Source organism: Alligator mississippiensis, chromosome 8 (genome assembly GCF_030867095.1).
Source record: "Alligator mississippiensis isolate rAllMis1 chromosome 8, rAllMis1, whole genome shotgun sequence".
Classification (NCBI taxonomy): domain Eukaryota; kingdom Metazoa; phylum Chordata; order Crocodylia; family Alligatoridae; genus Alligator; species Alligator mississippiensis.
The window spans coordinates 83,012,170-83,029,640 of NC_081831.1; the positions used below are offsets into that span (position 1 = coordinate 83,012,170).

Genomic DNA, 17,471 nt, shown 5'->3' on the forward strand with positions numbered 1-17,471 from the left:
CGCATCTTCCTGTTCCTGACGGCTCTGCCGGGCTGGCTTCAGTGGAGCGGGTGCAGAAGGGCCCTGTGGAGTCGAGGCTGCAGCACAGCGGTTGGGAGAGAGTTGTACAGCTGAGAGCTGAGCCGGGCTCTGAGCTGCTGGTGCTTCAGCACCGTCGGGAGTGAAGATGCCGCAGTTCAGTCTTGGCTCGCGTTGCCGGTGGCTTTCTCCCTTGTGACTGTGCTGGCGTAGCTGGGGGCTGCCGTCCTGACCACCGCCGTGTTGGAATCATCATCGTCGCGGGGTCCCCGCTTGTCGCAGCCACCCTGGGGCCGCAACTTGGATGCAGACGGGCTCTTTGGGGCTGCGGTCTGTGCAGGGACAGGGCAGACATCTCCATCCAGACCACAGGAAACAAACTTCGAAGCCAGTGATGTACGAGAGGATGGTGAAGTTGCTGCTGTGCTGGTTGTAGAGCCACAATTAGAGGGACTTCATCGGCTTAAAAATGGGTAACATCTGCCCTTACTGTTGCAAAGGTCCCTGCTCGGAAGCGACGAGGCGGGACAGAACATTTCTCTCTGCAGCAGCTTGTCTGTGTGGGATGGCTGCAGCCTCCAGCCCCAGTCACGCCTTCTCCAGGCAGTCGGTTTCTCTTGCAAGTCCCTTGCATGGAGAAGAGGCACAGGGGATACATTGGCTGGACCGGGAGCTCTGAAATGCACCCCACTTCGAGCTGCTGCTGTCCTTCAGTGGCTTTGTTAGAAGCTGCCTGGTTTCAGCCCCCGTTACCTGAAGGATGAGAGAGTTTCTTCAGAGCGTGAAAGTGACGGCTTGCACAGTCGAAAGTGCTTTCCTCTGCCCCAAGCAGGCTCGTGGCCGCTTTGCCGGTCCCTCAGGGCCAGTTCAGACCAGGTGCACTGGAGCAGAGCTGTTGCTGGCTGAGCATCGTTTGTGCGAGGCACTAGGGCTCTGCTGCCTCCTCACTTCTGCAAACCCGGCTCCATGGGTCGGCCGTTCAGCAAGAGAAACAGCGAGTGGCCCCGAGATGCCACGTAGAGACGGCCTGAGGGGAGGCTGAGCAGAGCAACGTGTCTGCGGGGCAGCCGCTGCAGAGCCGATCTGCCTTGGAGCCCGGGGTGCTGCTCCAGGCAGGAGGGGGTCTGCAGGCCCTGGGCAGCGTGTGCGTTGGGGGATTGCACATAAGGGTCTTAGAAATGACATTAACCAGCTCCCCTGAGCTAGGGTGATGGAGAGCGGTGCTGTGGGCGCTCAGCACCCTGTCTCTGCTCTGCCATGGTACATGGTGCTTTTGGTCGCTGCTTCCTCACCGTGAATTTGTTGCAAAGGGACATTTCCTTGCAGCGAACATGGGTCTCGCTGCTTTTGCATTCGAGGTCATTTAAAGCCTGGCGGTGTATGGAGCTGCTCCACAGATAAGGCTGCAGCTCGTGTGCTATTAAAAGCCTCCTGTTCAGCTGCCTCGCAGCTTGCCGGGAGCTTGTGGTTCCTCTCCTTTAGAAGAAAATTTACAGACAAGTCCATGGTGCATTGAAGTTTATGGTGAGAGATGTCACGAAAGACAAAGTTATTCCTGTACTGTAAATTGAATTGTAATGTAAACTGTGAGCAGGAGAAGCAACAGCTATGGGACAGGGGCTTAAACATTCAGATACATTCGCAGTTTACAGCGTCTGAAATAGAACCCGTGTCTGCACAAAATATCACACTAAACACGGCCTCTGCTCTGTCGGCGGAGCTGCCTGCTGGCCAGCCCCAGGGAGCAAGGTTGTAGTTCAGCCACGTCACTAGAAACATCTTAAATCCCTGCCAACCGGTGTCATGTTAATCCAGTCTGCAGCCCTAGTAATCCCATCTCCCTTCCTGGCTGGATAAGAAACCTGTTAGCTTGGCCTGATGAGCAGCGCTGCTCTGCACTCCATGTAGGCAGCACACTGGGGGCACTTGGCCTGGAAGGCGAGGCGCCGACTCCAGTGCAGGGGGCAGGTCAGGAAAGGATGCTGGCCTTTTCCTGTCTGCTGAGCTGCTGCCTCCTCATGGGCTGCGGGGAGGAAGACGACAACGTTTCGGGAAGGCGCGTGCAGACTGGCATGGAGGGTGTGTCTGGGTGGTTGTGGGTGCAGTGAGCTGTGGGACCGTGTGTAGCAGGAGGGTGGTGGACGGAGGCAGCCTGGACTGGAAATGTTCAGGGTGCAGAATTGCTGCCCGAGCGGTGACAGTGGGTCAGCAGCAAAGGGCACTTGCGGGTGACAGCCTGCAGCGACGTCCCGGCTGTCCTGCGAGTGGCAGCCGCTGGCCATAGCACATCCACAAGCTGCAGCCGACATGGCTGGGCATGCAGGTTTGGTCTGCTAGGGTGAGGCTCGGGGATTGCAGAGGCAGCCACGTTAGAGACCCACTTCCCACAGCTGTATAGGGAGGACACCGTATTGGTGTCGGGGCACGTGGCTCCTCCCCCCCCCGGCCAGGTCCCCTGCAGGCACGTGGCTCAGCCCTGGCAGGGTCGTGGGCTGCATTGTTGCCTGCCTGGCTGCCCTGCTGTGACCTGCCTGCCCCCCTGGCTGTGCCCAGCGAAGCTCCTTCTCACATCCCTGTTTTGTGCTCCCTTGCAGAGCGCTGTTTGACTACGACCGGACCCGGGACAGCTGCCTGCCCAGCCAGGGGCTCAGCTTCTCCTACGGGGACATTCTGCACGTCATCAACGCCTCTGACGACGAGTGGTGGCAGGCGAGGCTAGTGACGCCGCACGGGGAGAGCGAGCAGATTGGGGTCATCCCCAGCAAGAAGAGGTGAGTGTCCAGACCCCGCTCCTAACCCTGGCCGTGCTCCAGGGTTTGGCTTGACAGCAGGGCCTGGTAGTGAGAGCCATCCATAGCAGTGGTTTCATTAACGGCCCCGACTCGCAGGTGTGAGCAGCGCAGGGGCCCCAGCTCCCCTTGAAGGAAGCTGGGTCCGCCCCCCTGCCTGGCTGCGGGGTCACGGGAGCGGGGCAGGAAGCTTGTTCATAGGGCTCTGCAGCAAGACCCTCCTGAACAGAAAGGGTTGGTGGGCCACCCCAGAGCCCAGCTTGCTGGGGCAGGAGCACACGGGCCTATTCCAGGAGGCGCACGTCCAGCTCCGGGGGTGAAAATCAACACATGCCCAGGACTGTCCATGTCTGCCAGCCAAGCCCCGTTGAGCACAAAACCTCAGACCCCGGAGAAAAGAGGAACCAGCCACCGCAAGCTGTGTCTGTGGGTTCTGCGGGTTTTGTGTTGAAGCAGAAGCAGATTCTGGGCACGTGAGAAGGGAGCAGGCACTTCCCTCCCATCCACCACCCGGCCCGTCCTTCGGTGCCTGCAGGGCTGATGTGGGCACAGGTGGTCTCTGTTGCAGCAGGAGCTGGCCAGGTTTGGAGGGAGATGGGCAGGATCCTTCCAGGCAGGGGATGTTTGGGACCAGCAATGTGCAGGCCTGAAAGCAGCTTCACCCCTAGTGGAGTTGATTCCCTTGGGCTCCAGGTGGGGAAAGGCTTCTGCGTCCTCACCTGACTCCTGCTAGAGGGGCTGAGTTTTCTGTGCTCACTGCAACACGCCTTGCACCCACCCTATGGTCCTGGCAGGGTTTGTGCCGGACCTGCTCTTGGCATGAGGGCTGCTAGGGCCAGCCAGGCTCTTGGCATTGGTTGCAAACCTGCAACAGGCTGGCTGTTCTAATCCACCTCTGACGGCAGGCCCCAGGGCCTCCAGCGCTGTCTCCGCACGCCGGTCTGTCTCCTGGGAGCTCTGGGGTGCAGGGCTGGCTGTGACCCCAGGGGCGCAGAGGTCACTCTTTGCAGCCCGGCAGCAGAGCTCAGCAGCCTCGTGCAGAGCACGGCAAGGTGAGGAGCTGCTGTGCGGGCACTAGCAGGTTTTCTCTCTCGACTTCTAACCAGGGTGGAAAAGAAGGAGAGGGCGCGATTGAAAACAGTCAAGTTCCACGCTCGGACCGGGATGATCGAGTCCAACAGGGTAAGCGCCGGAGCCGGGTGGGGGGAGGGTGGGCGGGCGGGCTGGGCTGAGGTTGTACCGAGAAGGGCAGGCAGAGTCTAGGCCCGGTGCCGTAATGCACCCCTCTCGGGCATTGTAGCCAGCAAGAGCAGTTGTGTGCGGGCTGGGGCTGGACCCATTGCGGCAGAGCCCCTCCCCGCGCCCTGGGTCCGAGTGAAGATCTACGAGACAGCAGTTGGGAGCGGCCTGACGGGGTTGCGCAGACACTGGCGCTTGTAGCAGACTTCCCTGCCGTGCTGCCGGTGACCCCGCCGGCGGGTGCTCAGGGCCTGGGTCGTGAGGGAGCACGGCCCTCTGCAGACCCTGGCTGGCGGGAGCCGGCCTCACGCGGCGTGTACGGGCACCTTGAACTGGGCTGCCGTGGAAGGCCCAAGCCGTGCTGGCTCCCCCTGCGGCAGGCAGGGCACGGGCTCCCCGTGCGCACTACACGGTCGACTCCCCTACATCCCCGCAACACATTTTTTTTCTCTGCACTTAATTTTTCTCCTGCATTTTAGTCTCCATGTAATCTCCATGATTTCATTTGCGGGGCATGGCCCCAACCCCCAGCTCCTCATCGTCTCTTCATTTTTAATTTCCCTTGCATGCGTTAAACGCCATTGTTTTTTCTGTCCTCCCTTCCATCTCCATGTTCTTCACAGTCGATCAAAACGAAACGTAAAAAGAGTTTCCGCCTCTCACGAAAGTTCCCATTTTACAAGAGCAAAGAGAACCTGGCCCAGGAGAGCAGCGGACAGGAACGTAAGTAGCAGCCGGCCAGACAGGAGCAGCCGGCCGCACTCCCCCAATGCCCAGGGCCTGCTCACGGCAGACACGGCGTGGCTTCGGCCTGCAGTCCCCTGCGCCAGGCTGGGCCCAGCCATCAGGCAGCACCCACCTGGGCTTTCTTGCGCACGGGACCTGTCTGAGACTGCTTCCCTGCCTCTGGCTGCGCCTCCCCCAGTCCCATGGGCTTCCTGCCACGTGCAAGCGGCTCCCTGAGCACAGGAGAGCCCAGTCTGGAGCATTTCCCGTCGTTCTCGGGAGCCCTGCCCTCTCCTCCACAGCCGGGCAGGCCCTGGGAGGGCAGTGTGCAGGGCAGGCTTGGCCTGCTGCCACCACAGATGATGTTAGGGCTAGGTTGGAAACCCAAGCGTTCAGGGCAAGGAGAAGCCCCTTGAAGCTCAGCCAGTGTCCTCCTCACCGCTCCTCTCTGCCTACCTCATCCCTCCACCGCTGCTAACCTCCCCGCCACAGTGTGGGCTGCCCCAGCCGTGTCTGTCCAGCCCCAGCTCTCTCGTGTGTGTGGCGTCTTCATCCTTTCACTGCTCTCAGCCCTCGCCTCCATTCTGCTCTGCTTTCCTCTGCTCCTCCCTGACGTGCCCTGGGCTCTGCCTTCCTCCGCTGCCCCGGGCTGCCTCCCTCGCAGGACACGAAGCAGGGCATGCGGGTGCCCCAGGGAGCCCAGCCGCACATCCCTGCCACCTCGCTCTCGGCAGCCCCCTGCCACGGCCCCTTGGCTCGGGTGCATGACCCTGGTTCCAGGCAGGGGGAAGTCCCACTGCTGGCAGCAGCATCGGGCTCCCGGTTAGAGGGGTTTGCGCTAGGCTGAGAGGGCAGCTGCTCTTCCACCTCCCGCTCACTCCGTGGCACAGGAGCTGGGCCGAGCCGTGCTCCGGAGATGGAGCCTACTGAGAGCCGTAGAGGGGGTGCCCGGGCTGGGCTGGGCTCTGAGGAGCCTGACCAGACGACAGGGGCCTGTGAACGCTGTGGGTGCCAGCCTACACGCGTGGACAGACGGGTGCCCCGGTCGTGGAACAAGCTCAGTAGCCGCCGTGCCGGCTGGTGTCTGATGCTGGGCAATTGCAGCGCTCCTGGGTCTGGCATCGGGGCTACGAACCATAGAGATGCCTCTGAGCAGAGCAGCTGTTGCCAGCACCCAGCAGACCCGTGTGTGGGGCTGCTCGCAGTGCCGTACTGAGGGCACAGACCCCAGTTTCCAGGCTCCGTCTCGGGCAATAACCAGTGGGCTGCGGACCCGGTGCCATCCTGTCAAGGGTGCGTGCTTCCTGTGCGCCAGCACGGCCGGCTGGTGCCGAGCTCCACGTCTGCCTGTGGCCACGGCCTGCGGGAGGGTTTGCTGCAGGAGCCAGAGGGATGGGACTTCTGCCTTCCCGTGGCAAGGGGAGGGAGAGGGGCAGCTGCTGAACCAGGGCACTGCACACCTGGGGTTTGCTCGCTGCCCAGTCTGGGCTGCCAGAGGCTTGTGGAGAGACCTGCCCCGTGCAGGATGCTCTTGCCAGCGCGGGGCCTGGGCTGCCGTCTCGCTGCCTGTGCAGGGCTGGGGTGGGGGCCGCGTGGCGTGGGGGAGCTTCCCTCGCAGGCCTTACGTGGAGTGCAGGGCCGGGGCAGGCCCCATGCGGGCGCAGCGGTCCCGGTGCTCCTGCTCCAGGCCGGGGACTTGGGCTGTGGCCCGCGGGGAGGCTGCTGTGGCCGAGAGGGGGCATTTGTGGGGCCGGACGCCTGTGGACAGGGGTTTGTCACTTCACTTGCAGCTGCGGCTCTCAACTGCCCTGTCACTAATGCTCACCTGGCTCTGTCTTCTTCCTCTCCCTGTCTCCGCCTCCCTCGCCTCCCTCTCTCTGTTTCTCTTCCCCCCCTTCTTGCTGTCTGTGAAATCAGGACTTCCCTGGGTTAAGTGACGATTATTATGGAGCAAAGAACCTGAGTAAGTCCCCTTTGCGTGCGCATGGCCCGTCACCGTCCCCGTCCGGCCCTGTCCCGGGGAGGCACCGCTCCCGACTTCAGTCCAGCTCCGAGGCTTCTCAGCCTGGGGTGTCAGGGAGGGGAACGGCCCTCCGCCTGCTCCGCGGGAGAGCAGGCATCCCCTCGCCGTAGGCCGGGTCCTGCCCAGGCCCTTCCCCCTTCAGGGCTCCAGGCTGAGCCTCACTGGCCCCTTGGGCTCGGAGCTGGCGCGGACCTGGCTGGCTGTGCCGGCCCAGAGGCCTCCCCATGCTGCCCGTATCGCGGCAGGCGCTGCCCAGCGATGGAGGCCGGTCCCCCCGAGCTGTGGCTCCCAGGGCTTGGCCGTGACGCTTTGGGGCCAGCTGGGCAGGAGCGCGCAGCCCTGCGCTGGTGGGACCTCTGCAAAGCGCGTGTAGCGAGGCTCGCGCGGCCTCTGGACTGCGGCTCCCAGGTGCCGAGGGCCTGTGCCCAGGCTCCGTGCACATCTCGCAGGATGCCGGAGGCAGCGGCCAACGTGGTACAGCCATTCCCGTGCCCCCCAAGACCTTGGGAGCAGGCCGCGGGGGGAACAGCCCCATAGGGAGCAGGGTGCCGCAGTGCTGGAAACGGTGTAAAGGAGCCATGCCCCGAACTCTGCCCCGTCCTGTTGGTGTCTCGTCCGTCTCCCCTGCCCGCTACGTCTGCCCTCAGCAGGTCACGCTGCCCTCGCCCCGGCATCCCACACAGTGCCCTGCGCAGATCCAGGCCCAGCAGGGAGCTGGCGCCCGCCCCGGGGCGAATCCCTCGCAGGGCCACGGCCACGGCCACTGCCGGCGCCCCGTTCCCGGTGCAGACGTCCGCCTCGGCACGGCACTGGCAGAGGCCGCCCGCGGGCAGGGGTGGAGCCTGGAGCTGAGCTCTCCCTCGTCCCATGTCCTGTCCCCCGGTCTCCCCGCAGGTTCTGCCTGGGGAAGTGCCCGGCTGGGGCTGCTGGCTTGGCCAGGGCCCTGGCCCTGCCCCTGCCATGCTCCTTGCTAGGGATAGACGAGCAGGGGCTGCCCCAGGGCTGCAGAGGGAGGGAGCCTGCCCCAGCCCCCTGAAGCAGGGCGTGCGCAAGCCCTGTCCTGCGTGGGCCCCGCACGTTGTGGGAGGTCTGTGCAGCACCTGTGTCCTGCAGCCACGAGCCCTCAGTGACGGTCTGTCTCCTCCCGGCCGCATCCCGGGGAGCTCCTGGCCGTGCCGGTTCTGACCCGGGTCTCTTGTTGGTTTGCAGAGGGCGTGACATCCAACACCAGTGACAGCGAGAGCAGCTCCAGTAAGTGTCCATCTTCTCCGCGCCGACCGTCTCCCTCCCTCCTGTCCCGCTGGCGTCTCCTGCTCAGAGTTCACGCCTCTGGGGCCTGCAAGGCTGGGCAGCGCTGTGGCCAGCTCCCTCCGGCACGTGCTGTCTGCCAGGCCTGGCCCAAGGGCCCTCAGCGGGTGCTGTGACCTGGTTTCCCCCTGGCTTGTCCCCAGCACCAGGACCCCACCCAGGGCTCTGACTGCCAGAGCTGCGCTGGCTTCTCCTGACCTCAGGCAGCTCCTGCCAGGTCTCAGGAGTCGTGACCCTTGTGAATCCTTGGCTGCCCCCAGAGCAGAGGCCTCAGCTGTGGCCTGGGGCTGCTGTGCCGGCAGCATTTGGGCACCTGATGGTTGCATGCCACTCATGTCCCTGGCCTGACTGCATCTTGGGTGGACACAAGCGTGCAGGCTGGGGCTGGACGAGAGAGCATGGTGCCCGCAGCACTCCTTGCACCCTTGGAGGCTGCAGGTCCAGGCAAGGCAGTGCCAGCTCTGGAGCACACGTGTGATGGGCAGGAGCAGAGCTAGCTGGCTGTCCATGTGGGCAGCACGTGGCTGGCTGTGGGACAGCCCTGACGGGTGCACAGGGGTGCGAGTGGCTCCTCTGCCGGCCGCGGGAATGCAACCTGCAGGGCAGCCATGCGGGGGGCAGGGGGCTGCTTTAGGCTGGGACGCAGTCTCCGGCCCTACTGTGCCCAGGCTCTGCCAGCCGGGAGGGGCAGCCCCGACTGCGCGCAGCACTGGGTGTCTGGTAGCCCCGGCTGGAGCAGCGGAGGGGCCGGCGCTCACTCCCTTCCCCCGGTCTGTTGCAGAAGGACAAGAGGACACGATTCTGTCGTACGAACCGGTGACGCGGCAAGAAAGTAAGTGCAGGAGGCAGCGGTGGCAGGCCGTGGCCACGGCACCTCCCTCCCCAGACCCTGTACTCCCCATGCGAGCTGGAGCCTGCCAGGCCGCTGCTCCCTGCCCAGCCCAGCCCAGCCCAGCCCAGCCAGCGCCCACCAAATCCGGCGTGCCTGGCTGCCTGCTGCCACCCGGGCTGCTGGCGGGGAAGGAGGCCCTGCCAAAGCTGCCGGTGGTTCCTGCCCCACTTTGGTTGCGGCTGCAGCTTGTCCCCAGTCTGTGAAACGAGGGCTGAAGCTGTAACCCCAGGCCTGTGGCACCTTCACCTGCCTGGCCCCCCACACACTGCCCCCAGCTTCCTCCTGCACCAAGCTGCTCCCCTGGCCTCAGTCTGCCCATCTGCCCCGGTGTCCAGACCGTGCCCCTGCATGCTCATGCCTGACAGGTCTCCGAATGGGACTGCAACTTCCTTCCTGGCCAAGTGCTGTTGCGTTGCTGGTGCTTGGGTTGAAGGACATCCCATGCGGTTTCCCCAAACTCCCGGCTGGCTCCTCCTCCAGCTGCAGCATGACACGGGCTCAGAGCCCCAGCTGCAGCCTGGGAAGGGGCATTGCCCCCACAGGGGCCTTGGTGTGACGTGCACCGATGCTGCAGCCAGGGGACCAGGCCCCAGCCCTTGGCCAGGGCTATGGCTATGGCTTTGGCAGTATGTGGGGAGGGGGCACCACCTCCAAACCTGGCTGGCTTGCACCCCCGAGTGTCCTGCAGCCCCTCATGCCTGCCTCAGTGGCACGTGCCCCGACCCCAGAAGCCGCAGCCTGGCCCCCTGCGCAGCCAGGCGTGGCCGTGGCCGTGGCCAGCTCCTGGGGCCAGCAGCAGGGCTCAGGGTGTGGGTTTTGTTCCCAGTTCATTACGCGCGGCCGGTGATCATCCTGGGGCCGACGAAGGACCGGATCAACGACGACCTCATCTCCGAGTTCCCGCACAAGTTTGGCTCCTGCGTGCCGCGTGAGTCAGGCGTCTTCCTTGTGGGGTGGGATGAGAGGGACGTTTGGAGGGGGCCTGCCCGTGGCCCCGGCAGCCAGGTGGTGGTGGTGACGAAGCCTGCCCTCTCTTCCAGACACCACCAGGCCGCGGCGCGAGAACGAGGTGGACGGGCAGGACTATCACTTCGTCGCGTCCCGGGAGCAGATGGAGAAGGACATTCAGGACAACAAGTTCATCGAAGCCGGGCAGTTCAACGACAACCTCTACGGGACCAGCATCCAGTCGGTGCGGGCCGTGGCAGAGAGAGTGAGTGAGACGCCCTCTGGCACGACAGCCCCACGCTCCCTTCTCTTCAGCAATCCCCGCTGCGTGGGGAGACCAGCCCGCCTCCGGCCACGTGGCTGAAGCAGAACCCTGTTGCTGCTCGGTGCCTGCCTGCAGCTCCCACCACGGGCACGAGGCCAGCTGCCAAGCCCCTGGGCCTCTAGAGCCACTGTCAGCAGCCTCAGCCCAGTCTGCCCTGGGCGGTGGTGCACAGCCGCTTGGCCAGTGCCCACGGGAGCAGACGTTGTGTGTGCCCGGAGCACAGCAGAGCCTGGGTGGTGGAGATGGCTGCAGTCCCTTGCCTCAGGCACTGCCGCGGGACCCCGTTGGCACGGATGCCACGTCCTGTCCCCTAGCCCTGGCCCCGTCTCCTGGAGAAGCGGGCAAGGCCACACGTGGGAGACTGACCCAGGCCTCTTTCACCCTTGCAGGGGAAGCACTGCATCCTGGATGTGTCTGGCAACGCCATCAAGAGGTTGCAGCAAGCACAGCTTTACCCTATTGCCATTTTCATCAAGCCAAAATCCATCGAAGCGCTCATGTAAGTGAAGCCACCTGTCGGCTGCCTCCCCGTTGTGGCCGCGAGGTCCCGCGTCCCTGCCTCTCCAGCTTAGAAAGAGGCGTCGCTGTTGCTCCAGCATCGGCTCTTAGGTCTTGTGACATTTGCTGCGGGTGGCTCCCCTTCCCCACATGCAGCTGTGCTCGTGTGCAAAGGGCCAGGCCTGGATGGCGTCATCCCCTCTTGCTGCAGCCATCCCGATCTTGGGCCCTGATCCGTGCGCTCCCGAGGGCTCGGGGCCTGCAGGCGGGGAAGCCACCACTGGGGAATGGATCTGTCAGGCAGGGGATAGATCAAGACAGGCACACTGGGCAGAGGCAAGAAGCCTCGTGTGTGCCTGTCGGAGACCTTGCGTGGCACTGGCCAAGAGGAGGGCTGGCGAGAGATGAGACCGGAGCTCAAGGGCTCTTGCAGTGGGGGTGGTCGCTCCAGACCACTTTGCGACACCGTCTGGGGCAGGCCCAGTTCCTGCAGCTGGGTTGGGTGGCTCAGGGCAGCAGGAAGTGCAGGGCCCAGATTCGTCGTCCTGCCTCCTGCCCTGACGGGGTGAGCCCATGTGCCGTGGGGCTGGGCTGGAAGGGGGGCAGGCGGTTTGTTGTTTTGCCTGCTTCAAATGAAAGGGTTTGTGGCTCTTCCTTCCCTGTCTCTAGGGAGATGAACCGGAGGCAGACGTACGAGCAAGCCAACAAGGTCTTCGACAAAGCCATGAAACTGGAGCAGGAGTTCGGGGAGTATTTCACAGGTGAGAGCCCCGGGGCCAGCTCTTCCCCCTCCTGCGCCGGCAGTGCTGACTGCACCCATGTGCTTGGTGTCGTGGGAAACCGTCCACCCGCATGGAAACAAAAGCAGTGAGAAGGGGAGTGTGTCACCGTGCGTCACTGCTGGGCTCTCCAGAGATTTGGGATAAGGGCGATTGCCCGGAGGAGGGGGCAGCCAGGCAGGGCTCTGAGTGCAGGGAGGCTGCGCGGGGAAGGGCAGCAGAGAAGTGAAGGCCTGTCAGTGCCCCCAGGGGTGCAGGTGGGAGGGCTTCGGCCGTCTCACCGGGCCGGGGCCAGGCCGTGCCCAAAGGAGAGGGTGACTTCAGCGAGAGGCTCTGGCTGCAATTGGTGACTCCAGTGGCTGTCTCTGAACAGCACTTGTGGGCAGCATGGCCGATATAAGCAGCCTCTTGCCTCCACCCCTGGACAGGGGCAGCTGCCCATACGGCTCAGGGCTGGGAGCTGGCACCCATAAGGATTCGGGTGGGTGGGCAGCGCACGGTCTGGAAAGCCACAGGCAGGTGGGACGGCACGGACACAGTGCCGGCCTCCTCCAAAGGAAAGGGGAGCAACACTGCACAGCCGTCCCCGCCGCCCTGGGCACTCTGCCGGGCAAGGGCAAGGGCAGGGGCCAGGTTGTGGCACAGCAGGATCAGGAGAGCAAAGACTGTTCCCTGGAGGTGAAGTGAGCTGGGCTTGCTTTGTCCACGGAGTGACCGTGAGCTGCCAGAGGAAGCTGAAGCATGCCAGGCCTTCAGCGATGCAGCTGATTCTGTCTGTCCTGGGGGGGTAACGGAGTCTGGCTGGCCTGGGAGACCCGAGACATGGGCGGGAGCTGGGGGACTAGGGTGGGAAATACCCTGCAAGAGGCAGAAAGCAAGGAGCACCCGAGGGGGCAAGCACTGCCGAGGCCTGTTGGGGAGGAAGCCTCATTCGCCAGGCAGCAATAGCAGGAGGCCTGGAGCGTGCGGGGCCTGGGACTCTGCTGCGGGGTCGGTGCCTGGGAGCTGGGAGGAGATGGGCAGGTTCAAAGAGAAGCAGCAAAGCGGTCCAAGGGCCCGAGCAGCTCAGCTGCAGGGAGACTGAATGAGCTGAGCGTGCCAGGCCGGGCCTGGAGACGAAGCAGCTCTCCAGCGAGCCGGGGCAGAGGGAAGGGGGCCGCCTGGGTGGCGAGAAGGGCCCAGCTGAGGACTCCTGTCCCAGGAAGCACTGGGAGCTGGAAACCAGAGCCCGCCGTGACTAGAGCTCCAGACCCGTGACTGGAGCAGGCTGCCTGGCGACGGGGAGGAGCCTCCAGCCCTGGGAGCGCCGGAGCCGGAGCCGGCTGGACGGGCTGTGCTGGGCTGGGGGGGCCGGGGACGGCCCTGCCGCCAGCACTGAGCAGCCTCGAGGGGGTCCCTTCCAGCCCCGCTCTCCCCTGGTCCTGTAGCACGTGTTCAGGACCCACGGCCTGGCTGGGGGGGCGACAGGTGACGGACCAAATGTGCCCGGCCTCTGGCACCAGTGCCCTGATGCTGGGGAAACTCAGTGCGGCATCAGCCAGAGGCCACAGGGTCGTGGCTGGTCCTGCAGGCGCCGCCCGCACTGGGGCTGGCCCCTCGCAGCCCGCGCGGCTCCCCCCCTCCCCGGGCGTGACATTATCCCCGGGCTCTTGCTGGGCTCTGCAAAACGAGCTCTTGACCGAAGCGAGCTGGAAAGCCGATGAGCTGGTTCCTTAGGGAGAGTCGAGCCAGGGCCTGGTGCACGCGAGATCTCGCTGCCTGAGCTCTCCCTGGTTCTCGCCCTCCACCTCCCGAGAGCGCCGGCGTGCTGTAACCTGCCCCGGGCTGGTCCACCTTCCAGGAGCTGCGGGTGCCTGTGCCCTGGCCCTGCCCTTCCCCTCCGCCTGTCCCACTCCAGTAGCTGGCAAAGGCCCTGAGCTGCCCGGCACTCACAGGCTTGTTCTTTCCTCTTCCAGCCATCGTACAGGGAGACTCTCTCGAGGAGATTTACAACAAAATCAAACAGATCATTGAGGACCAGTCCGGGCACTACATCTGGGTCCCGTCCCCTGAGAAACTCTGAAGACTTCCCCCACCTCCTTTCTTGTGAGCAGAAGATCTCTGAAATCCCACCCCCGCCCACGCCCTCTGCCCCACGGGGGGACACGAATACTCTTCCTGCCCCTTTTTTAGATCGTCGCAAAATTGAGTTTTCTAGTCCTGTTTCTTTTTGTTGGGATGAAGCGATCTCATTCATCACGTGACTGTTCCCACCATCCCTGCATGGACCTCCCCACTGCGCCATTAGAGACGGATGAGACCCCATTCAAGAGTGGTTTTTTTTTTATTCTTATTACTATTATTATTAATGAAACCAAGCAGTGAGACGGGCCGAGGAGGCTGAGGACTAATGTAAAGAACGACCGAAACCGGGCTGCGGCACTGAGAGAGGAGTGGAGCTTCCCGGGCATTTCTCCATGTGCGTCTGTCACTGTCGTGCAGCCCTGACCAGCGCAACACAAAGGCAACAGAAAGCATTTTATTTATCTGTATATGTAATTTATATATAATATAGAGAGAGATATTATATATATATTATATATATCTGTGGACTAGCAAACAGGAGGGACCTCCTAAACGGTACTACTTTATTGCTAGGATGCATCCAGTTGTCCCAGGCACTGCGTAAGGGAGTCCGCTCTGGTCAGGAAGAGATTGAACCGGGACCAGGTGCTCTGAATGATTCTCACGTCGGGTCAGTCTTTCACGAGCCAGTGCCCAGGGCTGGAGGGCAGGGCAGAGACGAGGATGTGGTGTGCGCAGAGGGGGCCACGGGTCTGGAACCACTCGAGCGGCAGTAGCTGATCTGAGGCTGGGAGAGGAGACTAAGCAAGAGGCTGCCGAGCGAAAGCGTGGATGCTAGTACATATTAAATTGCACATTGTTTTACAGGCCACCTGATGATGTGTTTGCATGAGAGGTTTCCTTTTTGTTCTATTTTTTTAAGCGGATGTTAAACCAAAACCATGTTGTGTTGCTGTGTCGGCTTTTTCATGACTCTGAGTTTCTCATGTTAATAATGAACTGAACGGGTATAAAGTCCATTTTTTAACTTATTTTTTAAGATGGCTCCATTGTAAATAGAACCTGGGCCCGGGCCGCCGCAGCCCAGGAGCTCTCTGCAGATCACGTGAGATGGACTGGCCGGCCGCTCCGTGCCCCTCGGGGAGCGCCTGGCACCTCGGGCAGACCCTGGCCCGGGGGGCAGCAGGCAGGCTGGCCCGCTCTCCTTTGCAGAAGGGCGCTTGAACCCCTGGGACTTAGTGGCAGGCCCTGGCTGCGCCTGGGACAGACGCTCAGCTCCTCAGGTCTGTCCAGGGATTCAAAGCAGCCTCAATTCCAGGAGCAACTGAAAACCTCCCTCCCTGCCTGCCTGCCACGGCCTAGATTCAGGGTTCTTTCCCCTGGTGACCTTCATAGCACTGCCACCCTCGTGGCAGCGCAGCCATGTCCCCTCTGCTCCCCTGGGACTCGGGCTGTGGCAGCTATGCAGGCATTCACCCCTCATCCCTCTCAAAGCCTCTGCCTATGTCCTGGTTCTCCAAGTGGGATCCTGTCCTCCCTAGCCACGCTTTCTAGAACCAGACGCAGGAGCTGGACTGTGAGCAGGGAAACCGGCACGGCTGCAGGAGTGAAACCTGGCACTGGGAGCAAGGAGCAGGTGCTGCTGAACGTGGCTCCATCCGAGGAGAAAGCCCACAAAGCCCTTGGGAACCGTCTGGACTGTTCACGTCTCGGCAGCGCAAGGTCCCCTTTGGTAGGGAAACTGTAAATACTTTTCTCCCAGCCACAGCCACAGGACAAAGGCAGTTGCCCACGACCGCATTGGCAGGTACGTTCCTCTTCCCCGGGTAGGGGCAGATGGCGCCAGTTCCTTGCCTAGCCGGTAGGGTTGGCTGGGGTGGCTTACACGTAGCACCGAGAGGATGCTGTCCACTTGCGCCAGTGCCAGCCGCGTCACTGCCAGGCCACTGCAGGGTGCAGGCACACCGCAGTGAGCGAGAAGCACCTCCTTGTGCAGCAGCTGCCTGCGTCACGAGAGGAGTTTGGATGGGCTTTAGCCACCAGCTGAGACTGGAAGCACAGCCGTGCAGACCGCACCAGCAGCATCAGGGCAGCGGAGGCAAAGCAGCGGTGCCTACTGTCAAGCTGGAGTCTCCCTGTGGAGGAAGCCTGGGCAGGGGCCCAGCGGTTGCTCTTCCTGGGGTCTGCGCCAGTGGCCCCACACTGGATGCCGCCAGCCTCACACCAGAGACAGGGAGGAGGTGAAGCAGCGGCAGCTGACACCCCCACGGCTAGTCTCACAGGTCCAGCTCCTTTTCTTTTTCTGATAGCCTGTGCCCCTCTCCTCTAGTCCCATGGAGAGAAGATCAATGTGCTCCATGGCATAGCTGAAAGTATCCGATCAATCATGACAACACTAGTTGGTTACCAGTGTTTCTTCCAAGGAGACGTATATTTTTAATAAACAGAGTTACAAAGACGTCTGTCTCAGAGCCCTTCTTGCAGAAAATGCACGGCATAACAGCTCCCGTCCTGCCCTGGGCTCCTCCTAGCAGCTGAAGGGTTAAAACCAGGTGCCGTACTGGGAGGTGGGCAAGGAAGACCACCCCTTGCAGCTCTTGGGTGCCCAGGGCTCTCGTAACCAGGCCCTGGCGCTCCCTGGGTTAGTGGCTGCAGGCCTTGCAAACATGGGGTGGTTAGGGATCGTACGGAGCAGCTACAGTGGCCCGGTGAGCTTGCCATGGTGAGCCGCTGCAGGCTGGGTGACCAGCAGATGCAACTGTCCTGTGCCGGGGGAGGGACTGTGGACTCCAATGGTGGACGCTGCCAGCCTGGCAGGAAAGAGCCTGGGTCTTTGCCTAACAGGAATGTGAGGCAGGGGCAGGGGCAGGTGGGGCTTACATGCTTGAATACCTTGTTCGTACAGCATGCGGGGGACAGGGAATTGCAGCAAAAGGAGTTTTCTTTTGCTCAAAGGTGGGGGGTAAAACATTTCCCTCCTCTGGCCCGTAGGGCCCTGCCCTGGCCAATGCTGCAAGGGTTTGCATCTGTAACCTTCTGTAACACAGGGCTGCTTGGTCCTCCAAGCATCCTCCATGTGTCCCATGCTGCATTGCCCCCCACTGCTGCAACTGGCCACTCTGCTGTGGAGCCAGAACTCTACTATTCCTCCACCCTCCTGTTGGCACCTCGTATCAGCACGCCCTTGGACCTGGAGTGACAGGGGACAAGAAGCTGGACAGGAGCCAGCAGTGTGCCCATGTTGCCCGTTGGGAGGAGCATTGCCAGCGGATCGAGGGCAGTGATTTTTCCCCCTCTATTCAGCACTGGGGAGGCCACATCTGGAGTCCTGTGTCCAGCTGTGCGCCCCCCACTACAGAAAGGACGTGGACACACTGGAGAGAGTCCAGCGGAGGACAGTGACAATGGTTGTGGGGCTGGGGGACAGGACTGGTGAGGAGAGGCTGAGGGAAATGGGCCTATTTAGTCTGCAGAAGAGAAGACCGAGGGGGATTTGATAGCAGCCTTCACCTCCCTGCAGGGGGGCTGCTAAGAGGATGGAGCTGGGCTGCTCTCAGTGGGGGCAGATGGCAGGACAAGGAGCAGAGGTCTCCAGGTGCAGCAAGGGAAGTTGAGGTTGGATATTAGGAAAACCTCTCATAAGGAGGGTAGTAAAACACTGGAATGGGTTACCTAGATTGGTGGTGGGGCCTCCATCCTTGGAGGTGTTGAAGATTCGAGTAGACAAAGCCCTGGCTGGGATGCTGTAGTCGGGGCTGGCCGTGCTGCGAGCAGGGGGTTGGACAGGATGTGACCTCCCGAGCTCCCTTCCACCCTCGCTGTCTATGACTCTGATTCTGTATGTCCAATAGACACGTCTAAC

General features: G+C 62.5%; 1 protein-coding gene across 11 annotated transcripts in view; it reads left to right on the plus strand.

The window, feature by feature from the left end:
• The window catches only part of DLG3 (discs large MAGUK scaffold protein 3), a 115,757-nt gene extending 99,690 nt beyond the window's left edge, over positions 1-16,067 (plus strand). For 9 of the 11 annotated variants that reach the window (XM_019492817.2, XM_019492815.2, XM_059732936.1 and 6 more), the window contains 10 exons: positions 2,613-2,789; positions 3,914-3,989; positions 4,670-4,769; positions 8,005-8,046; positions 8,885-8,935; positions 9,822-9,923; positions 10,036-10,208; positions 10,658-10,767; positions 11,436-11,527; positions 13,501-16,067. In XM_019492817.2, coding sequence (XP_019348362.2) covers positions 2,613-2,789; positions 3,914-3,989; positions 4,670-4,769; positions 8,005-8,046; positions 8,885-8,935; positions 9,822-9,923; positions 10,036-10,208; positions 10,658-10,767; positions 11,436-11,527; positions 13,501-13,607 — 1,030 coding nt within the window. In that variant the 3' untranslated portion in view covers positions 13,608-16,067. Of the gene's footprint in view, positions 1-2,612; positions 2,790-3,913; positions 3,990-4,669; positions 4,770-6,689; positions 6,736-8,004; positions 8,047-8,884; positions 8,936-9,821; positions 9,924-10,035; positions 10,209-10,657; positions 10,768-11,435; positions 11,528-13,500 lie in introns of all 11 variants that reach the window. The other 2 variants (XM_019492816.2, XM_019492821.2) reach the window with 1 other exon arrangement.
• The last annotated feature ends 1,404 nt before the right edge of the window (positions 16,068-17,471 follow it).